Source organism: Orycteropus afer, unplaced genomic scaffold (genome assembly GCF_000298275.1).
Source record: "Orycteropus afer afer isolate SDZICR_OR568_19922 unplaced genomic scaffold, OryAfe1.0 scaffold00015, whole genome shotgun sequence".
Classification (NCBI taxonomy): Eukaryota; Metazoa; Chordata; class Mammalia; order Tubulidentata; family Orycteropodidae; genus Orycteropus; species Orycteropus afer.
The window spans coordinates 11880117-11904546 of record NW_006921602.1 but is presented as its reverse complement, the minus strand read 5'-3'; the positions used below and the strand labels follow the sequence as shown (position 1 = coordinate 11904546).

The 24430-nt window shown below is 39.7% G+C and overlaps 1 protein-coding gene across 1 annotated transcript in view; it reads left to right on the top strand.

Annotated features, from left to right (window-relative positions):
- Positions 1-17234: 17234 nt before the first annotated feature.
- ZNF609 (zinc finger protein 609) overlaps positions 17235-24430 on the top strand; it is a 258675-nt gene continuing 251479 nt past the window's right edge. The window contains exon 1 of the mRNA XM_007957841.1: positions 17235-17981. Coding sequence (XP_007956032.1) covers positions 17235-17981 — 747 coding nt within the window. The remainder of the gene's footprint in view (positions 17982-24430) is intronic.

Here is a 24430-nt window from a genome sequence, read left to right as displayed (position 1 = left end):
GGATGTGTATCTTCTAGCTAACAATTCTAGCCCCCAAAGGAAACTAGTAATCTTGGTAAGCTATTCCTAGAAAAATTAGATCACTGTGTGGAGAGGAAAATGCTGGGCATCATTAAGAAAAGAATCAACAAGTGAATAAAGGTAAAAATAAACTGGCTTCGATGTAAAACCAAGGCTTGTCTGTATTTGTGATAATGTGAATTTTATTGAACTCCAAGAAATACATATCAGAGCTGGTAACTAAATGAGATGTAAAGGCTTTAATGAAGATGTATCCAAAACAAAACAAAACAAAAAAATTTCAACTTTTAAAAAACTGAGGGAATATTATTAAACTGCCAAATGATAATAAAAATACATAGACTTTTTCACCAGTTCTTAGAATCCTCTACTAGATAGAGAGAGCATCCTTAAAATTAGAAGTACATTTAGCTTAGTTATTGGGTTACCCTTATGAATAGTAGAAAAAATGTTTTAACTGTAGAACCAAAAACTCCATTGCTGCCAACTTGGTTCTGACTCATACTGACCCAGTAGGACAGAGTAGAACTGCCTCATAGGGTTTCCAAGGCTGCACATCTTTAAGGAAGCAGACTGTCACATCCTTCTCCTGTGGAGTGGCTGGTGATTTCAGACTGCCGACCTTTTGATTAGCAGCTGAGCATTTAACCACTGTTGCTACCAAGGCTCCTTTTAACCATGGAGGTGGTTGTTGTTGTTATGTGCCGTCGAGACCCCTCCTTGGGTTTCCGAGGCAGTATCACTATGGAAGTAGTATTTCCCATCCTTTCTTCATAGGAGTGGCTGGTGGGTTTGAACCGCCAGCCTTCTGGTTAGCAGTCAAGTGCTTTAGGCACTACGCTACCAGAGCTCCTATGGTGGTGGTAGAAATTAAAAATAAGGTCAGGAAGGTTTTGTATGTTCTTTTGAGATAATTCTAGTCTCTTACAATTGTAGGAATAATAGAGATCCCTTGTACACTTTACTCCTTTCCCCCAGTGGTAAGATCTTGCAAAACTATTGTACACTATCACAACCAAATGGTGACATTGATACGATTCACCTATCTTGTTCGTATGTCCCCTGTTATGCACATACTGTGTGTGTGTGTGTGTGCATATGCATATATGAGGCTGGCACAGCACCGGGCAGTGTTTGTTCTGTTGTACGTAGGGTTGGTTTGAGTTGGAGCTGACTCCATGGCACCTAACAACAATGACAACAATATGTGTGTATATATTTCTGTGCAGTTTTTAGCACATGTAGATTTGTATATCCACCACCATAGTCAAGATATAGACTAGTTTCACCCTAAGGGTCCTTCATATTGCCCGTTCATAAGCACACACACCTCCCTTCTGCCTCCCTTTGACTTTCCCCTACAAGAAAAGTTTTGATAGGAAGGAAACTTTCTTTGGTGGTTACCAGGGGTGGGAGGGAGAGGAGAGAGAACTGCCAAAAAAAAAAAAAAGATTTACAAACAAAAGTTTTGATAAATTACTGGGTTATTTTATAATAGCCTTTAGGGGAATCTGGGAATGTTTTTTGGGATAAATCCTTCACTTTTTATAAAATAAATTTTGAAATTTGTTTTAACATAATAATACATAAAGAAACTTTTTTGTTTTCTTGGAATTTTTATTAACAGTCAAATAGTACAATAGCTTTTATTTATTTTAATTGTGCTTTGAGTGCAAATTTGCAGAGCAGAATTTGTTTTACATTCAACAGTTCGTGTACATTGTGTTTCACTCCCCAATTACCATCCCTAACCCTAACCTACTCTCCTCCTCTCCCTTCCTAGTGACCACCCCCATCCCTGTGCCTTTCTTAGTTATGCATTCCTGTCTGTTGGGCTCTTCCTTTGTGTGAATGCTGCCCCTCTGGTGCCCCATGGCCGATTGCTCCAAGAGGTGTATCTCTAGAGTAGGTGGGTGCATCACCCTGGGTTGGGTGTTCTGCATTAAGTCTTAACTACTGTTGGGCTGAGAGCCAGCCCTTGGGAATGAGTTTTATCCCAGGCCTGAAGTATATCCCAGGTCCATAGTCTTGGAGGTCCTATCAGACTCCATCCGTCCAATAATTCTGGTCGTTAAGTACAATAGCTTTTAATGAAAAACAGTAATAAACTGCTTATCTCTTTCCACCACTCCCCATAGGTAACTGCTTTCAATTTTTTGGTCTCTCTAGTATTTCTAAATAAAAGGAATGCCTGGATGGCACCCCATTACTAACTGAAAGGTTGATGGTTTACATTCACCCAGAGGCACCTTGGAAGAAAGGTCACAGCCATTGAAAACCTTATGGAGTACAGTTCTACTCTGAAACACATGGGTCACCATGAGTTGAAATAGACCTAACAGTAACTGGTTTTGGTTTTAATGCCCTCTTATCAAATCCTAATATTGTTGTTGTTGTTGTTATGTGCCATCGAGTCGTCCCTGACTTACAGGGACCCCTCCTTGGGTTTCCTAGGCTGTATCACTACGGAAGTAGATTGCCCAACCTTCCTTCCGAGGAGTGGCTAATATAGTTATGTCAAAATTTTTGGTTAGATTAATATTTTGTATTTGTTGTATTAAGTAAATATTGTTTATTATTGAGCCATTTAATATACTGTTACATTTTCTTGTGCAGTTTTTGTTTTTCTAGGATTTGATATCATTAATTACCTCATTAAAAAAAATTTGCTGTTATGTCCCTCTCACTAATTCTTTTAGACTCTTTAACACATCTTTTAATCTCTTCATAATATAGTAAAAAGTCAGGTATTCCATAATTCCTTTTTGTTTTTTTCTTTTGGAGCCATTTTTCTTTCTAAATACCGTTAACTTGTGAAGGTTGATAGCATTATTCCCCTTTACCATGATCACATAATTGATTGTGATTTGTATCAGTGTCACTTTAGGATGAGGCCATGATTGCTAGTAAGGCACTTACTCTTTTACTTTTTTTGAAGTGTAAGATGCAGTATTTATAAGTGTACAACTTAGTTTTTACATGTGTTCAGCTATATAACCACCATCCAGATTAAAATATAGAACATTTCCAGCACCCCACAAGGTTCCCTCCTGTTTTTGCTTAGTCAGTATTCCCCTCCTAGACATCACTTTTCTGATTTCTGTCACTTAAAATGTGGCAGCTGGGTAGTTTAAATCTGATAGAATTTATTATACATTTAAGTATATACATGGGGGCTCCTGGGAGTTAGTTATGTCCACAGCACCTGATTTGTGGACTAGCCTTACTTTGGGAAGCAACTGTGCAGGGATGAGATCCTTTGAAGCTAAGAGAATACTCATGAATAGTTAGGCATTTGTTTTCTAACCTTCCTCCTAGACTCTAAATGAATCTACATCCTTTATCCAGAAAAGAGAGTATCCACACTTTGTGCTGGTAGATTTAAAGAATGGAAGGTAATTGAGACAGTTTAAAACTAGCGACTTACCAGGTTGAAGTAAGAATGAAGAAGAGAAACTGCAGAACACTACTACGATTGCTCATTGAGGAAGGCAGTGTTCATTCACTCATTCATTGAAACAGATATTTGTTGAGCATGGACTGTGAACCAAATACTAATGTTCTTTGGATACCTTGATGAGTAAAACATCCTGTCCTCAGGGTACTTGTAGTCTAGTGGAGGAAATAAATGTTAACCAAATGAAAACCCAGGGGGGTATGTGCAGGGAATATCTTCTAGATAAAGACCATGAGGCAATAAAGATTGAGGGGGCAGGAGGCAGGAGGCAGGGAGGCAGAGTATGGCTCTGAGACCAGGCTAGAGAAGTAGTAGACAGGGTTAGATATCCTTCAGGGTGTGCATGTAGATTCTACAATTTTTTAATGGCAGTCTAGTACTAGGATATCACGTGTGTGTGTGTGTGTAGACACACTTTTTTTTTTTTTTGATAAAAGAAATGTTCTTTGTGCCCTCCTTAGATTTACCATAGGGGGGTAGTAGTTCTTGTACAAGAGGTTTGGGAAGGAAGGTAAATTCTGGAATATAAAAAGTGAAGATAATTCTTTCCATTTCTTAAAAAATGCTAAGTTTTTTTTTTTCTGTTCTTCAGTCCTTTGAACTTATCCCATATTGTTCCCTGTTTTAGAGATAATGAAATTGAGATACAGAAAAGTTAAGTATCATGGCATAACAGTTCTATGTGAAAGAGCACTTTTTTAGATCTGATTCCTAGCCATCTCTGCTACTAACATTTTTCCTGAAAATTTGACATCATTCTTTGTCTTTACCACAGTTTACCGTTGGGGATGTTGTTATGTGCCGTCGAGTCAAACCCGACTCATAGTGACCCCTCCTTGGGTTTCCGAGGCAGTATCACTACGGAAGTAGGATTGCCCAACCTTCCTTCCGAGGAGTGGCTGGTGGGTTTGAACCGCCAGCCGTCTGGTTAGCAGGCAAGTGTCTTAGCCACTATGCTACCAGAGCTCCTACCGTTGGGGATAAGAACTAAATTATAAGGGGCTAAAACCAAACCAAACTCACTGCCATCAAGTCAGATTCAACTCATAGTGACCCCTCCTTGGGTTTCCGAGGCAGTATCTTGACAGAAGTAGATTACCCAATCTTCCTTACAAGGGGTGGCTGATGGGTTTGAACCGCCAGCCTTCTGGTTAGCAGGCTAATGCCTTAGGCACTATGCCACCAGAGATCCTATAAGGGGCTACAAGCCATCCAATTTTAAGGGGTTGGAAGCAGTGCTTTCTTTATAGTTTACTTTAGATAATCTTTGCCTTCTTTTTGTTGGCCTGCTTACCCACAGGTCTTGGTAAGGGTTTTCTCTGTGGGCTACTGCCACCTAATCATCTCTGTAGGGTCATGACTGATTTATTTACATATTCAGTATGCTACTCAACATTATGGGATATATGCTGGTGTAGAGCATTACTGACATACCAAGATTCTAAACCTGAGCCTTAATAGTTACATCCTGGTGGAAGTCAGCTGCTTATGTTAAGTGAAACAGGTCAAGCCTCATAATCTGTCTGAGAATAGCAGCCATAAAACTATTCATGAGCTGCAGCATATAAACACTAGGGGATTGAGAGATGCTACAATTTCACTTCTCTGTCCTTAGATGACACATGGTGAGATGATCCCTGTTGAATTGGATCTGTCTTCTCATTTGGCACTGTTAGTGTGTTCTTTATCTGATCCACATTGGTGATATAGGCTGTTAGCTATGGTACTTGAGGAGATGACACAGTCCCTTTGTTACAGTAATTAATGTAATAAAGGGAGAGGCCCAAAGGGAAGTTGATTGTTTCTTGTTAGAGCCCTAGGTGAAAATTCAGTTGATTAGTGAACATCTATGAACTGTGGCAGGTGGAGAGGGAGATGCCTGTTCTTCCAGCTAGGTAAACTCAAAGAGTCACTGAGGATGATTTACATGTTGTACTAGCCTCACCTGAGGCTGGCTAAGTAGAATGTGATTTCAGGGCAGCATCTGGTTCTATTCTCAGCAACTTTGTTGTACCCCACTGGTTTAGTTGCCTAGGGCATCGAACCCTGTGAACTTCACAGAATTTAGATTTGAAGACCTGACAGTGAGGTCAGCAGCATAGTGGGCTGTAACATGTGGTATAAGAGGTAGTCCAGATGTTAAAACCATGAGCCTTGGCCCTTGAGGAATTTTTTTTTTTTTTTAAATTGTGATTTGGGTTGAAGTTTACAGAGCAAATTCACTTTCCATACAGCAGCTCACATACACTGTCTCATAATATTGACTGCAGTGTCGCACAATGCAACAGCTCTCCTCTCACTTCCTCCCCATAGTTACCTCTTCCCTGTGTCCTTCCCTCCCATACACTCCTGCCTCCCGTGCTGTCTCCCTGTGCATACTCAGCTCTGCTATTCTCCCATGATTGATCTCTCTCCAAGGAGTGTATCTACCTAACGTAAATAAGTGTTCAGCTCTTATGCCTGTCTTTTGTTTGGCTGGAAGCCACGGGAGTGGGTTAAATTTCAGACCTGAAGGGCAGCTGAGGGCCTTAGTCTCAGGGGTTCCACCAGGCTCTAGCAGACCAGCAAACCTGGTCCCTTTTTTTTTTTTTGCAATGACTTTAAGTTTTGTTCCACATTGCTCTCCCACACTCTGTGCAAGATCTCCTACATAGAACCCTGCCCCCGAGGGATTTTTGAAACAAAATGGAGTCTCTGTCAGTCACAAACTACAATGTAGGATTTTGTGAACCACATCTGAAGACCAAAACGAAACCAAACTCACTGCCATCGAGTCAGTTCTGACTCATAGTGACCCCTGTTGGATTTCCAAGGTTATAAATCTTTATAGAAGCAGACTGCCTCATCTTTCTTCTGCAGAGCAGCTGGTGGGTTCAAACCACTGACCTTCATGGTTAGCAGCTAAATGCCTTAACCACTGTACACCAGAGGTCCTTACACCCTAAGACAGGAGTAGCTTAAAGTAGAAACCTGGATCACCAAGTTCATGAAAGGCTAGAAGTTTGCCATTTTCTTTCATAGAACTTAATTGGGTAATCAGTACTACCTGTAACTTAATTTGTTTTAAAAAAATAAATAATAATTTTTTTTTTTTACTTTATATTAATAATTTAAATCTACTGCCATTGAGTTGATTCTGATTCATAGCAATCCTATAGGACAGACTAAAACTGCTCCACAGGGTTTCCAGGGCTCTAAATCTTCTTTACAGAAGCAGACTGCTTTTTTTCTCTCCTGCAGAATGGCAGCTGAGTTCAAACTGCTGGCCTTTTGGTTAGCAGTGGAATGCTTTAACCAGTGTGCCACGACAGATCCTTAGTTGCTCTATAAAAAGTATAATTGCTAAACATTCCCCTTTAAGTTCAGGCATCAGAATTTTGTGAGAATATTTGTGTCATTATTATACATGCTTCTGTGTGTTTCTGATGAAGGTTCACATAGCAGTTTAGATTCCCATTCAGCAATTTCTACAAGTTGTTCAGTGACATTGGTTACATTCTTCACAATGTGTGATCATTCACATTATTCCTATTCTGGTTGTTCTGTTTCTATTAATCTAGTTTCACTGTCCCCTTACATTCTCATCTTCATTTTAAAGTAATTGTTCACCATTTGATCTCAACTGGGTGATTTTTTTTTTAAAGGACCACAGTTTCTATGGATGAATGCATAATTTGAGTCATCTATTTTTGAGATGTGTTCTGTTTTTCAGATTTGTATCCCCATGATATGCTTAGAACCATGCTAGATTGTCCTTCCATCTTATAATGAGAAAATTAATATTTAATGAAGTATCTTGGCTAGCAACCTGGCTTAGGATCAGTGGAAATTTGACTCCAGAAATCTCATCTCCTGATTCTAAGTTCAGTGTTCATTGTAGTACACTGTGCTACCTTTCTGTAATTAAGTATAGCATTTTCCTTCCCTTTGGCCATGCAGCTTTTGGAGGGAAAATCCTAGTCAGACAGATTGTTCTCACATTTCATTTGTATGACATGTGTGGTCCCCAGCAGATTATCCACACTCATAAACAGCTGTCACTTACTCAGGCCAAAGCCTTAAGAAGATTGATCCAAAACCCTTGAGAAGAGGGGAGGACAGATAAATTTACAGTAGATTAGCATTGGGCAATTTGCTGCTTAGACCGGATTGTGTGTTGGGTAGTTATCAATTAAAGAGACTTTCTTTTTGAAATTCCCTGGAATGGATACAGAGTTCTATCTGGGTGGAAAGAGAAGTACAGTTTTTCTTATTTTATTTGGATATAAATAGGGTCATTGCTTCTTGGGCAGGAGTAGAGACTGCTCATGAAAACACTTTTTCTCATTCGTAGTCTTCTTGAAGAGAGGCCTTGTTCATTCCTGAGGTAGGGGAGTGGTGCAGTCTATGGCATGTGCACTTGGAAAAGCAATTAATGACCTGAAATGTGTGATTTACATGTTACCAGCCTGTGGTCTGGGAGTCTGAGAGATGAATTTGGGTTCCAGACAGGAAACTGGGATTTGAACTTCTATTACTTTTGAGGGTGAATACTTTGGATGGGTACAGGATATGGAGAGTGATTGTCATGGTCTATCTGTCTCTTAGCCATATCCAGAGAATTTCTTGATGCATAGTGGACAAGTTAGAAGTGGAGTACAATTAGGCAGAAAGAGGAAAATATTCCCAGAAGCTATTGTAAGTTAAACATGCCTGTAGTCTCTGTAAGGTATTCATTCTCCTGATTCTGCACTTTCTCTGCCATGGAAGAAGAGGTCAGTGCTTTTCATTTCCAGCTAGCATGTTAGTTACCCTACCTCCTGGGGTTAAGCATTTCTGCAATGACCTGTCAGTGAGTTGATTATTAGCTGTATAAAGCCAGGGATGCTGTAGGGAGCAGATGGGAAGTGGTTTGGCTGCAGCAGCCAAGCTGATTAAAGGATCCTTGGCAATTTTACAGTGTATCTTTGGAAGTGTACCACCAAAGTTACTATGATACCTGCTGGGTTTGGAGAGCTGGATTTCTGAAAAGTCACCTGGTTGAAAAGTAGTCCTTTTTGAAAACCATTATTTAAAATAATGAAAACTCATATACCCTGAAAAATAGGACAGGGGCTTTCCAAAAGAAAATCAGGACTATTGAATCTTTCCTCTTTGCATCTAGTTAGAAATTCTGAGTTGCTAGGAGCCCTTGGTGGTGCAGTGGTTAAAGCATTCGGCTGTCAACTGTAAGGTTGGTAGTTCACACCCACTAGCTAGCCACTCCACGAGAGAAAGATGTACCTGTCTGCTTTTGTAAAGACTTACAGCCTTGGCAACCCTGTAAGGCAGTTCTATGTCCTATAGGGTTGCTATGATTTAAATCAACTCAAGGGCAATGGGTGTGGTGTTTTTTTTTTTTTTCCCCACCTCCAGTACAGAAAGCACTTTTTGCTAGGTGCTTTTATAGAATTGTAGATTATAGAATTGTGGGCATGTCCAGACCTACCCTATCACACACATAAAAGAATCCTTTATGCAGTTTGCTTGAGAGATGATTGTGCTTTTTCTGCTCAGATACTTTCAGTGATGAAGACATAGCCTTGTTAGGCATTATGGATCATTGCTGGAAATTTCACGTTATTAATTTTTCTTTCAGAGTTAAACATCTGTCTTTCTGTAACTTCTTCGCATTGGTCTTATTTCTGTCCTTGGTATCACAAAATCAGTTTCTCTCTTACATTGTAACCATCATCTATTTGAAGCTAACCAGTCTGTTTCTCTTCAGTATTTTCCTTTCCACATTAAAGAAACCCACTTTCTAAGACCCACCCTCTTATGAAATGATTTCCAGCTCTTTCACCATACTCTCTTGGGCATGCTTTCACTTCATGAATATTTCACTTAAGATGTGGAACCTGGAAATTAGTACAGACCATCAAGTGTTCTTTTCACCTATAGCTCTCTTTTGAGAAGAAACAGCTTTTCTAAAACTATAATGGCACTATTTCTTGCTTAGTAGGAAAAACAATGACAGTGAAAACAACAACAACAAAACAAGTAGCTGTGGCACATTGAATAGGGGCAAGAGGAATTTGAGGAAGTATTAGCATTAAAATTTATGGTTTGTTTTTCCTTAATGGTGTTACGGCTGAACTTTTTGAGCTCCTACATTGTTATAAATTCTTGATTTTTGCCTTGCATCTTTTTCAGGAATAATTTTTAGTATTTACTTTGAGTTTATTCTTCAGGTTACAAAATTCAGTTGGTATTTATATTTTTAAGAACTATTCAGAGATCTTGAATAGAATGGAAGAATGATGTGAAACAAAACTCAAAATCATAAAAAAAGAAAAAGACCAGGTTTCTGATCTGATAGAGCCTGGTGAGACCCCTGAGACTATGGCCCCTAGTCACCCTTTAGGTCTGGAATTGAACGCCTGTGGCTTCCAGCCAAACAACAGACAGGTGTATAGGGTGAACATTTACATCGGGTAGATATACACTCCTTAGAACAATCAAGCATGGGAGAACAGAAGGGCAGTATTTGCACAGGGAGACAGCTCTGGGGGCAGGAATGCATAGGAAAGGACACAGGGAAGAGGTAACTACAGGGAGGAAGTGGGAAGAGAGCTGTTACTTTGTGGGAGATTGCAGTCAATGTCATGAAACAAAATGTGTATGAATTGCTGTATGGAAAATGTATTTATTCTATGGATTTCACGCAAATCAAAATAAAAGTTTTTAAAAAAAGCTGTTCAGATTTTTGTTTCATTTAACTAATATCAGTGCTTCAGGTAATTTTAAATAAGATGAATATATATGAGCCTTTACATAACTGAAAATAATTTTATTGCTTTTATACATGATTAACAGCTTAACAGTGTAAGATTCTTGACTAACAGCTTTTAGACTACAGAATTCTGCCGATTTTTCATTATCTTTTTTTTTTTTTATTAGGATTTGGGTGAAGATTTACAGAGTAAATTCACTTTTCATACAGCAATTCACATATACTTTGTCTCATGTCATTGACCAAAATTTACAATGCAGCAGCTCCCCTCCCACTTCCTCCCCATAGTTACCTCCTCCCAGTGTCCATCCCTTCATACTCTTCTGCACCCTGAGCTATCTCCCTGTGCATAAGCAGCCCTTCCTTCTCCCATGATTGTTCTCTCCAGGGCGTGTGTCTACTTGAGGTAAATGTTTAACTCACATTTAGCATTTAATATTGCAGAGCAGTCTGAGGTTAGCTCAATTTTTGTTCTTTGTAATTTGAAAATTTTACCAGAATGTTGTGCAGATTTGGCTTTTTAAGTTGACTTGCTGAAAGTGTAGTGAATCGTTTCAATCTACATGCCAGATCTTTATTCAGCTCAAGATGTTTTGTTATTTATTATGTCTTTGATAGTTTGCTCTTCCATTTGTTCTAGTCTCTTCAGGTTTCCTATTGGTACTAAATGCTTTATCACTCAGTTTTCTTCCTTCTTTTCACTGCCTTTTCCTTTGAATTCTAGAAGAATGTCTCAGATTTTTCTTGCAGTTAACTGATTTATTTTCCACAGATTTAGGTCTGTGCTTCTCCCCTCTTTTTTTTTCTGTGAACATTTTACTGTGTTTTAGGTGAAAGTTTACACAGCTAATTAGTTTCCCATTCAACAATTCATACACAAATTCAAATTATTCCCTGCCATCAGTTGCTATCCCGGGCAGTGTGTCAGCACTCTATACCTATTTCCACCCTGCCTTCCTCATTTCCATTCTTCCAGTTTCCCTGCCCTTTCTTGATGTCTGTCTTTGCTTTTGGGTAAATGTTGCCAGGTTAGTCTCATATTTTGGATTGTTCCAAGAAGCACATTTCTCATGGTGTTCTTGCTAATTGTATAGGCCATTCTGTTACTTGGCTGGAAGGTGACCTCCAGGAGTGGCTTCAGTTCCAGATTAGAAGGATGTCTTAGGGTAGTATGAGTAATTTTTCCAGTCTCTATCAGTCCAATAAAGTCATTTTTATGAACTTGAGATTTGTTCTACATTTTTCTTCCATTCTGACCAGGACCTTCTATTGTATCCGTGGTCAGAGTAGTCCATAATGGTAGCCAGGCACCATTTCATTCTTCTGGTCTCAGGCTAGAGGAGGCTGTGGTGTGTGTGGGCCATTAGTCTCGTAGACTAATTGCTTCCTTGAGTCTTTGATTTCCTTTATTCTCCTTTGCTCCAGATGGGAAGACACCAACCAACACTGGTATTTTAAATGGCTGCTTGCAAGCTTTTTTTTTTTTTTTTTAAATTTTATTTATTTTGTGTTGTTGAGAATATATAAAGAAAAACATACACCAGTTCAGTGGTTTCTACATGTACCATTAAGTGACACTGATTACATTCTTTGAGTTGTGCAAGCATTCTCACCCTCCATTTCTGAATTATTCCTCTTCCATTAACATAAATTCACAGCCCTGTAAGAATCCAATCTAATCTTTCACATTACTGTTGTCAATTTGATCCCATGTATAGTTCTTAAAAGAGCATAATGTTCAAGATGACATAATTTACTAGTTAAGGAAAATTATTATTATTATTATTATTTTAAGAAGACTTAAGGGAAATTTTTGGTTTAAGCTTTAAAGATTATCCCAAGGCCCAGAGTTTCAGGGATTCATCCAACCTCTAACCTCCATGGCTCTCCAGGAAGTCTGAGCCCATGAGAATTTGTAATTCTGTTCTGCGTTTTCCCCCTTTTGATAAGGATTCTTCTATAGAATCTGATCAAAATGTTCAGTAATGGTAGCCAGGCACTATCCAGTTCTTGTAGTATCATGGCGAAGGATGCAGTTGTTCATGGAGGCAATTAGCCATGTATGCCATATCCTCCTCCTATTCCTGATTCTCCTTCATCTTCTGTTGCTCTAGGTGAATAGAAACCAATTGTTGTGCCTTCTATAGCTTCTGGCAAGCTCTGAAGCCCCGAGTACTACTCACCAAACTCTTAAGATGTAGAACATTATGAACTATTTTATCCCAGTTGACCTAGATGTTGCCCAAGACTATAGTCCTTAGCCTTCAAGCCCAGTAACTCAGTCCCAAAAGGTGTTTGGCTGTGTCTAAGAAGTTTCTGTAACTGTGTCCCATACATATATATGCAGCGCATACAGATGCCCACAACTATTCCTACATATGCACACGTGTGTACTCCCATGTTCCCTCCCACACCTGTATAGCATACATAATCTACCTGTGTAATCACTCACAAACTTCTGGTTGGTATTGCTATTGTTGCAGAACTGTGTTTGTTATGGCATTTACTGTAGTTTTCTTTATTTTTGCGTTCATCTCAGTGTCACCTTGGTCCCTTGTGCTGACTTCCCCCATGTTGTGTATTGTCTTTTCTTTCACCAGAATTAACATCAGAATTCATGTCACTGCTCTTACTTATCTAGGATATATACCTAGGAGTAAGATTGCTGAATCATATGGTATTTCTATTTCTAGCTTTTTAAAGAAGTGCCATACTATTTTCCTTAGAGGTTGTACCATTTTACAATCCACCAGCAGTGTATAAGATTTCCAATCTCCCCAAACCTTGCCAGTATTTTTTGTTTCCTGTGTTTTTTTGATCAGTGCCATTTTTGTAGGAGTGAGATAGTATCTCATCGTAGCTTTGATATGCTTCTCTCTAATGGCTAATGATCATGAGCATCTCTTCATGTGTTTGTTGGCTAACTCAATGTCTTTGGTGAAGTGTCTATTCATGTCCTTTGACTATTTTTTGATTGGATTGTTTCTTTTGGTGTTGAGATTCTCTATGTATTTTAGAGATCAGACCCTTGTCAGCTATGTCATTGCCAAAACCTTTTTCCAAGTCTGTAGGTTCTCTTTTCACTCTTTTGGTAAAGTTTTTTGATAAGCATAAGTTTTTAGGAGAGCTTAGTTATCTGGTTTAGGAGCTCTGGTAGTGTCGTGCCTAAGGCACTTGACTGCTAACCAGAAGACTGGTGGTTCAAACCCACCAGCTACTCCTCGGAAGGTTGGGCAATCTACTTCCGTAGTGATACTGCCTTGGAAACCCAAGGAGGGGTCTCTATGAGTCAGGTCCGACTTACGGCACATAACAACAACAATAGTTATCTAGTTTATCTTTTGTTGTCTGCATTTTTAGTTATGTTTGTTAATGTGTTTGTGCCATGAATTAGGAGCCCTAGCTTTGTCCCGATATTATCTTTTAGGAACTTTATTGGTTTTTGTGTGTGATACGACGTTTGGATACTGTTTCCTTTTTATGCAAATGGATATCCATTATGTCAACACCATTTGTTATAGAGATTTTCTTGCCCCACTGAATTGACTTCAACTCTTTGTTGAAGATCAGCTGTCCATAGCTGGATGGAATTACTTCTGGTTTCTCAATTCCTTTCCATTGGTCTAAGATCTATCTGTCATTAAAACAGTACCAGGATGTTTTGATTACCATAGATGGTATATTCAGTGCTGAGATTGAGAAGTGTGAGCCCTGCTATTTGTTCTTCAGTAGTGTTTTAGCTATTCACCGGTTCTGTGCTTTCCTGATTTCTGTATGAACTTTAATTAATATTGCATTTTTTAGGAGCTCTGGTGGCATAGTGCTTAAGGCATTTGACTGCTAACCAGAAGGCTGGTGGTTCAAATCCACCAGCCACTCCTCGGAACGAAGATTGGGCAATCTACTTTCTTAGTGATACTGTTTCAGAAACCCAAGGGAGGGGTCACTATGAGTTGGATCCGACTCGATGGCAGTGTGTTTTTGGTTTTCATATTGCATTTTTTGTTTCCTTGTGTCTTCCTTTTCTTTTTCCTTTATATTACATTCCTTTTGTCCTTCATCTGAGTTCATATCTTTTCATTTCAGCCTGTGTTCTTTTTCATGCTGTCTCTTCATTGCTGGCATACTTTGTTTATCCTCCCCTATACTACAGGAGAGAACTTCCAGAAGCTGTCAGTGAGCACTAATATTTTTACATGCTTTGTATGCCTTTCTTTATATACTCCTCCAAAGTATCTGTTCTATTACGATCTGACATTCTAGAGGAAAAGTCTAAGGAAAGTTTTGTTTATTCGAAGGAGGAATACACATGGGGTTGTTTTATTTTATTTATTTTTATTTTTATTGTGAGTGAAAGTTTACAGAGTAAATTCATTTTCCATACAGCAGTTCATACACATTTTGTTTCACGATGTTGACTGCAATTCCCCACAGTGTAACAGCTCTCTTCCCACTTCCTTCCCATAGTTACCTCTTCCCTGTGTCCCTCCCTTCCATGCAGTCACATCCTGAGCTGTCTCCCTGTGCAAACACTGCCCTTCTGTTCTCCCACAATTGATTGTTCTAAGGAGTGTATCTACCTGATAAAATGTTCACTCCATATGCCTGTCTATTGTTTGCCTGGAAGCCACAGGAGTGAGTTCCATTCCAGACCTGAAGGGTAACTAGGGGCTGTAGTCTCAGGGGTCTCACCAGGCTCTATCAGACCAGCAAACCTGGTCTTTTTTTTTTTTTTTTTTTTTTAATGATTTTGAGTTTTATTCCACATTGTTCTCCCACTCTGTCCAGGATCTCCTGCACTGATCCCTGTCTGAATGGTTGACAGTGGTAGCTGGGCACCATCTAGTTCTTCTGGTCTCATGGTCATATAGGCTGAGGATCACATGGTCTGCCAGTCCCTTGGATTAATTGTTTCCATTTGTCTTTGGTCTTCTTAATTTTTCTTTGCTCAGGATGAGGAGATAGCCATTGCATCTAGATGGCCACTTGTAAGCTTTTAAGACCCCAGTCCCTACTCACCAAAGTAGGATGTGGAACAATGTTTTTGTGTAGTATGTTATGCCAGGTGAGCCCAATACCTATTGTGACCATGGTCTGGAGCCCACAGGTCCAACTATTTGCTCCCTCAGGGTAGCTGGCTGTGGCCAAGAAGCCACACATGAGGTTGTTTTAATGTTTGAATTATTACATTCTGATGATAGCACAGCTCTGGAGGATAGTGGGTAAGCCTTAGATAAATGTGGGTTGTGATTACAGAAGTGACAAATTATGATGTTGGGAGGAATCACACTCTAATAATCCTCTATAGTGCAGATTCAGTTAATATTCCCTTTTCCAAAAATGTTCTCTGCTCCTCGCAATAGAATTATTTTCAATACCATATTATACTGGACTGTAAGCTCTATGAGAACACAAGGCTTATTTGTACTCTTACTTGCTGCTGTATTCCTAGCACCTAGTTTAGTGTCTAAGGAATCCCTGGGTGTGGTGTAAATGGTTAAGCACTTGACAACTAACCTAAAGTTGGTGGTCCAAACCCACCCAGAGTTGCCTCAGAAGAAAGATCAGGTGATCTGTTTCTAAAAGGTCACAGTTTTGAAAACCTTATGGAGTACAGTTCTACTCTGCAACTCATGGGGTCTCCATGAATCAAAATTGATTCATTGGCAACTGGTTTTTGGTTACTTTAGTACCTGGTACATAATAGAAATAAGTCTTATCTGTAGCATTTACCTGTCAAGTATCTACTTGTAGGGTACTTTATCCCATCACTGGTTTGCTCATTCTGCTCAGTTAGCTTATGAGAATTGTCTGAATGAATATAGAAAAGATGCTGAACAGAAAAGTAAGCAAGGACAGAATTCTGTGATTTGAGGATAAAATAATACCTGGAAGGTACATTCCTCAGGTCTCATAAATTATAATTAGACAATGGATATAAATTGCCTTTTACCCCCTTTTTCTTTCTTTTTTTTTTTAAAGCCAACTTCTGTTTCGTGTGTTGAGGTCCTGGTGTTTATCAATATGGTGTCATCAACCTTACATCACAAAGTAGAGTTATCCCACGTTCTGGCATTAGGTTTTCTGATAGCCTCAGATTTTTTTATAGAGTATACATTATTCTCTTTTTTCTGTGTCTTCATGGGTATTTTAGTGAGAAGTGGGAAAGGCTGCATTGAATTCCGCTGTCTGGACATACTTCGAACCTGGAGTTTAATAAAGCTAATTTAATCTCTCTGAACTTAAGCTGAATGGTTGTGCTTTCTCTGAGGCTTGTGTTCTCTAAGTGCAATCTTTGCCCCCTATTATGAAGTTGAATTTTTCCCAGTTTGCTTGCTTTTTTCTTTCACCTTCATCAATAATACAACTTTTTTTTCTCCCAATAATAGTAAAATGGCAAAGAATCTATACTATTTGTTGTTGGGACAGGCCCTGTTAGTAGAGGGCCTTTAAAGCCTTTCCTAAGTCATGTCAGAGTCTGAAAACTCACGAAGAAGCAAGGAGAAAGGGGGTGCGAGTACAGTTTTGCTGGAGCTTTAATCTGATGTGATGATGGGGCCTCTATTGATTGAGGGAGGAGTGCCAGCTGGCAGTGGTTGTGAAAATAAGTCTCTTAGGGATGGGAAACTACCTCTAGAGGATTCCTAGTTAAGACTCACCATGGAATCACTGGGCAATTGGAAATACTGTGCTCTTCCCTGGGGTGATGGAGTGGGAATTAGCTTTTCTCTAGGTCCTAGAAATACAGTTGAACCTGTTTATCTTGTCTATTGTGTGATAGCCCTATAGGATTGGTCTGTTCTGTGGGAGTTTGTTTCAGGCTGTTTCACTACCTGTATTGTTTCTTTTAACAGCTTTTTAAATTTTCTTTTTTCCAGCAATGATGTTGTCCACTGGGCATGTACTGACCATTGTGGCAGGTCTGAGAACATAGCTGAAGCTGAAAATAGGAAAGCTGGGGGCAAGGAAGAGCCTTGAATCTTGAGGTGGGACGTTGACTCTAAGATGTCCTTGAGCAGTGGAGCCTCCGGAGGGAAAGGAGTGGATGCAAACCCGGTTGAGACATACGACAGTGGGGATGAATGGGACATTGGAGTAGGAAATCTCATCATTGACCTGGACGCCGATCTGGAAAAGGACCAGCAGAAACTGGAAATGTCAGGCTCAAAGGAGGTGGGGATACCAGCTCCCAATGCTGTGGCCACACTACCAGACAACATCAAGTTTGTGACCCCAGTGCCAGGTCCTCAAGGGAAGGAAGGCAAATCAAAATCCAAAAGGAATAAGAGTGGCAAAGACACTAGCAAACCCACTCCAGGAACTTCCCTGTTCACGCCAAGTGAGGGTGCAGCTAGCAAGAAAGAGGTGCAGGGACGCTCAGGAGATGGTGCCAATGCAGGAGGCCTGGTTGCTGCTATTGCTTCCAAGGGCTCAGAGAAGGTGGCTAAGGCATCCCGCAGTGTTGCAGGCTCCAAAAAGGAGAAGGAGAACAGCTCATCTAAGAGCAAGAAGGAGAGAAGTGAAGGAGTGGGGACTTGTTCAGAAAAGGATCCTGGGGTCCTCCAGCCAGTTTCTTTGGGAGGACGAGGCGGTCAGTATGATGGAAGTGCAGGAGTGGATACAGGAACTGTGGAGCCACTTGGGAGTATAGCTATTGAGCCTGGTGCAGCGCTCAATCCTTTGGGAGCTAAACCGGAGCCAGAGGAAGGGGAGAATGAGTGTCGCCCGCTAAAGAAAGTCAAGTCTGAAAAGGTAAGAGGTGGCCAGATCTGGCTGTCCATTGCCAGTCAGAACTGCCCTAAACTAACCGCCAAATACCATGTGTACTCTATGGCAGGCTCATTAGTTTGTGGGTAATGACCAATTACAAGGTCAGAGCAGCTGATTATGATAATGTGGTTTTGTTCCAAATTAGGGAATTCCCTACAGACTCATTAACAGCAGGCCTAGACATTTTGGAGTAGGCTATCTGTTGTTGAGGGCAGCTACTTGGTAGAATGAATTTTCTCTAGGCCAAGTAGAAAACCTTTCACTTTGTTCTGGTCCCACTTCAGACACTTGTTTCTAAAGGCTAGCATTAGGCCTTTGTATGTTCCCAGCTTGGCCAGTAGGTCATATCTCAATTATATGCATAGGTTGAGTACAATTCTTAGGGGATAAATGATGCTGCTGGGTCTCTGAAACTTAAGCTGCAAAGAGTTAAATGAGTTTCATTGATTTCATTGTTCTGTTGGTAGCTGCTAAAGAGCAAAGGGGCATAGTTTTTGGTGCAGGAGGTATTGACCATACTATGAGTACTTAATGAAGCATTATGAGTTAATGTGACTGTGAAATGGTAGCTTAGAAAGAGATGGTTTGGCCATTAAAGGTGTAGCTGTCAGCCAGGTATCTCTCTCACCAATTGGGATTCAAAGTATCTTGGTGATTTAATAGCTGCCAAACAGTATAATGATACGTTACCTTCTGCTTGTCTTAGAAGGACAGGTGCCTGCAGTCCCAGGAGAGGTTAAGGCTGAGTCCCTCCTGGGAAGATTATCTTAGTTCACATCTCAGGAAATGGAGCTTGCAGGGCTTGGAGCAGAGTAGGTGTGAGTCTAGAGTCAGCTCAGGCAGCCTTAAACTTCAGCAGCTTACAATTTCCTACAGAGTGGTTGATCTGGTGATGAGCTGTTCATTGGCTCTTGATTTTCTGCTCTGTGCTCTGCTCACCGTGTGCTTTCAGCTTATCCCAGCACATGCAGTATAAATTGATTTCTTTGTAATTACATCAGCTGCAGCAGGGAATACTTATTTCCATATGTAAGTGTTAATAAATAGAAGCTGGATGTGTATGGTTGGGTAGAGGTGCCCTTTCAGTTCCTGGATTCCAGAAGTAATATGCACTTTCTTTGCTGTAGGTATTTTGGTCTTCGCCTCTGGCACATCCGTAGCTCTTAGCAAACATCTGGGCTTCTCTGGTAACAAGGCTCTGAATTTCTTCCACTAATAACACAATCATTCATTCCCTTTTACCAGTGGCAGCTGCCAGAGAGGCTGCCTGTGTTTAGGTGGCAGATGCTGTAGTCCACCTCAGTAGAGTCAAGTTCCAGCTGGTTACTGGCATGTTTCATCCTGGGCTGGCTGTGAGTTGCCATTTTCTCTGGGGTGCAGATGGATAATATAGTTTTAAAGAGGCCTAGGAGTACCAGGAGTTCTTGCTCCTGTTCCAGGCCCATTAGACTGTTCCCTACATCTGGCTTCAGGAAACTCTTGCCATATATCCATGTTGATAACCATTGTTGGTAAGATTACAGAGATCAGTTCTTCCTGTACTGAGAAGCACTTCTCAGAGTGGCCTTCATTTTCCTTTAGAAAATTGAACACTTGACTCATGTAATCTTCTAAACCCAGTAGTTGTCTGTGGGTGAAAGAATTAATGTTGCTTAGCTTCTTGTTGGATTTAAGTTTAAATGTCCGTGATGATCTCCAGCAGAGAAGCAAATGGAACCCATTTTCTCTCGTATAGGTGCAGGGACTGGTTGGTTGGCTGCCCTTCAGATTATAATTGGGCTGAAAGATGCAGTACATTCAGCTAGGAATACACTCACCTTGGTGCCAGGGAGTTTTGGCCCTTAGCAATGTAGCTGTGCTATGAGCCTTATCTTCCAGAGAAACTGTGAGAATGGGGCAGTGGAATGAGAGAGAAAAGGGAAGAGAGACTGTGCTTCAGGTTTTGGAAGAAAGATAAAATTGCTGAAAAGTGCTTTTAAAAGCAGAAATTTTGCTATGCAGTTTGATGTTACCATACTAAGCAGGATCCCACTTTCATAATTGCTTCCCCTGTTCATTCAATTCTTTTGGACAGTTTGGTTCTGAGATTCCCTTTTCATAAAGCCTTTAGCTATTAAAATAAATAATTATTAATGTTTGGAAGTTGCTAGGAGATAAAAACACAGTGTTCGTGGAGATAGCATTTTTGAATTGAGAGGAGGGTAAGAGATGAGTAAAAGGAAAGAAAGCTAGGAACTTTGCCATAGAACAGCTTTTGAGAAACAGAGATCCCAGGATTTGGGGCATAATAGGTGCTCAGTCAGTGTTTGATGATTAATATGTTACACTTATAAGTAAAGTCTTGAAAATCTCTTTAACGCTTTCTGTCTGAGATGTATACTTGCCTATGGCCTAATTGGTTTGGAATGTTCTTTCCATATGGGGACAACCAACAGAACAAAAACAGAACAGATGTTTTGATCTAATTTAGGAATTGCGTACGCAGAGTTGGGAACTGTCATAAAGAGGGAAAACTCATAAAATTTGGAAAGTGTCTTGACTGAGACTTTGCCCACTTGGAAATAGAAGAGAAGACAATGGATTCTTTGGTGTAGGGTTGAATGGTCACATTTGTACCACAAGCTAATAAGAAAGATGTGAATATTCATATGGTCTACTTCAGGGCCTTTTCTCTCTCAAGTTAGGTATCTCAAGCTGTGGCTGAATTTTCTGTTAGCCAAGGATGTGGATTTCCCTTCATGGGATCCTGCTTTCGCTCCACCTCACCTCTTCTGGCAGGGTTCATTGTGCTGTTTCCAGAGTCCTAGGAGAGACCAGAGATGGCTCTTAGCAACTACTGCTGCCCTGAATTGTTATTGAACACTCTTGCCTTTGACTTCTTGCCAGCTGAAATGCTGGGGGAGGGAATGTTGAGAAATAAACAAGACAGAGCCTTCCGGCTCCTGCCTGTTTCATTGCTTTTGGTTTGATTGATAGGTTATTAAGTTTAGGGTGAAAGGGGGAGATAGGGAGGGAGGGTGGCTGTCTGAGTGTCCCAAGCTTAGTGCTTGTGTCGCCATTCTGACAGGCAAGAATAAAGGAATTTACAAACTATAGATGGCAGTGATCTTTTTGTGCTGACTCCGTCAGGGCTTGTGACTGGGAGTTTAAGTTGAGACTCCTTCTTTTCCAAATCATATAAAATAACCAGCAGGTTCTAGTGGTTCAAGGATCTAGAAGTTTGCAACCAGAAGCTACTCTGGCCTCTCTTTTGTTGTTGCTTTTGATCTTGCAAGGTAGGAACCCTCTGTAGGCTGTTTTTCCCCCAGGATTGTGTCTCAGGTTCTGCTCTCAGAATGCTGCATATATGTGCCACCTTCCCCTTCAGGTCAGGATACAAAGAAAATGACAAAATGTGTTCTTTGCTCTTTTGCTGTTGAAATCATACTTGAGATCATATCTTGTGTCCTAAGGGCATCTTCCTTTACCCTTGGTTTTGTTTTCCTCCAAGGTCAGGTATCTTTTATTCTGTTTTTTTAATTTAATATAATTTATTTTGTTGTGGTTGTTGAGAATATCCACAGCAAAACATATACCAGTTCAGGAGCTTCTACATTTACAATTCACTGACACTGATTACATTCTTTGAGTTGTGCAACCATTCTCACCCTGCTTTTCTGAGTTGTTTCTCCTCTGTCACCATAAATTTATTCTCCTGTAAGGTTCCTGTCTAATCTTTTAAGTTGCTGTTGTCAGTTTGATCCTATATAGATAGTTCTTTTTTTGAAAAAACTTTTATTTTGGTGAAAACATACACAAGGCATTCACCACCATAACTTCTACATTTACAGCTCAGGGACATTGATGACATTTTTCATGTTGTGCCACCATTGTTGCTATCCCTTTCCAAAATATTCCACCACCATTAGCATAAACTCAATGCCCCACAACATAAGCTTCCCTTCTCCTCCTCCGTCCTATCCCTGGTAACCACTAATAATAATCTCTGCTTTCTATATACATATATATTTTTCTTCCCCCAACCTATATATAGATCTTAAAAGAGCATAATGCTTAAGGCACACCTTTTTTACTAGTTAAGCAAAACTATTGTTTGGTTTAAGAAGACTTCAGGGTATATTTTTGGCTTAAGGTTTAAAATTATCTCAGGGCAATAGTTTCAGGGATTCATTCAATCTCCATGGCTACAGGAAATTGTGAGTCTATGAGAATTTGAAATTCTGTTCTGCATTTTTTTCCCTTTTGATCAGGATTCTTGTATGGAATCTGATAAAAAATATTCAGTAATGGTAACCAGGCACCATCCACTTCTTCTGGTCTCATGACAAAGGAGGCAGTTATTCATGGAGACAGTTAACCACACATTCCATATCCTCCTGTTCCTGATGCTCCTTCTTCCTCTGTTGCTCCAGGTGAATAGAGATCACTTATTATACTTTGGGTGTCTGCTTGCAAGCTTTTAAGACCTCAGGCCCTGCTTCATGAACTAAATAGAATAGAAGCACTAAATGCCGTTTAACTGATATATCTCTGAAACCATCCATGACCCTAAACCTCCAGACTAAGAAACCAAATCCATGAAGTTTTTTCTTGTACATAAGTAGACTCAGAAGATACTCTTTTGTTGTTGTAAATACATCTATCACACAACTTTTGTCAATTCAACATTTTACAGGTGTACAACTTATTGCCAGCAATTACATTATTGGCTTTGCAACCCTACCCTTAATCATTGAGATATTTCCATCACTGTTAACCCCTCCTTTCCCTCTTCCTCCTGGTAACCACTAATGAACTTTGTTCTTACATGTATTTTCCTTTTCTAGTCTTTTTATATAAGTGTGGTCACATAATACTTGTCCTTTTGTGATTGACTCATTTCACTCAGCATAATGTCTTCCAGCTCCATCCATACTGTAGCATATATCAAGACTTCATTTATCCTACTGGTTGAGTAGTATTCTGTTGTATGTATACACCACATTTTGTTTATCCAGTCATCTGTTGATGGACATTTCGGTTGTTTCCCCCTTTTGGGTATTATGAATAGTGCTGTAGTGAACATTGGTGTACAAGTCTCCTTTTGAGTTTCTGCTTTGAAACCTTTGAGTATACACCTAGAAGTGGAATTGCTGGGTCATGTGGTAGTTCTATTTTTTTTTTTTTTTTTAAGAACTACCATACTGTGATCCACAATGGCTATACCATTTTTCATTCCCATCAGCCGTGGGTAAGGGTTCCAGTTTTCTACATCCTTGTCAACATTTGTTATTTTCTGTTTTGTTTTTTTTTTTAAATTTAATCATCCTGTTGGGAGTGAAGTGGTATCTTCTTGTTTTGATTTGCATCTCTGATGACTGATGACTCTGAGCATCTTTTCATGTGTTTTGTGGCCATTTGAATGTCTTCTGGTGCAATATCTATTTATGTCCTTTGCCCATTTTATGATTGCTTTGTCTTTTTGTTGTTAAGTTGTCAAAATTTTATATATATATTGGTTATTAGACTTTTGTTGGATATATGGTTTCCAAAGATACTCTCCCAAACCAGTAGCTTTTATTTTCACTTTTTTGTGAAGTCTTTTGATGAACCAATTTTTAATTTTTATGGGTCCTCATTTGTTTGTCTTTTGCTGTTTGTGCTTTTGTTATTAAGTTAGATAATCCATTCTGGAAAGCTAGACCTGACAGCATTGCCCCTGCTTTTTCTTCTAAGAATTTTATGTTTTTAATTTGCACATCTAGGTCCTAAATCCATTTTGAATTTGTTTTGTGTGGTGTGAGGCAAGGATCCTGTTTTGTTTTTCTGCGTGTGGATGTCCAGTTTTCCCAACACCATTTATTGATTCTTCCTTCCCTGTCAAATGGAGTTAGCACCCTTGTCAAAAACCAGTTGACCATAGATACGTGGGTTTCTGTTATTGCTCTGATCTAAAACTTTCCACTCGTAATGCCTTTCTCTTTGACTAACTGGTTTTTTTTTTTAGCTATTGATGGCATAACAGCCTTGCTTTCTGAAGCTAAATGCCCTCAACCTTTTTCTTTCATGGAAAAAATTAAAAAGAAGGTGATATTTGTGTGTGACAGAGATGTATTCTGTAACTGTAACAGAGCCTGAGCTTAATTTAGCTTTTCATTCAGCATCTTTGCTTTCCATCTGGGTGTTGTAATTCACAAAAGGCCCAGAGAAAGATTATCTTGTCCAATTTCCTCATTTTGTAGAAAAGGAAATGAAGACCAGAGAGGCTGTGTGACTTGCCCAATCTCACAGGTGGAAAAGCCAGACATAGAAGCCAGGTTCTGGATACCAAGTTCTTAAGACATGTGATTACTCAGGGATTCTTTTTTTTTTTTATTAGGATTTGGGTGAAGATTTACAGAGTAAATTCACTTTTCATACAGCAGTTCACATATACTTTGTCTCATGTCATT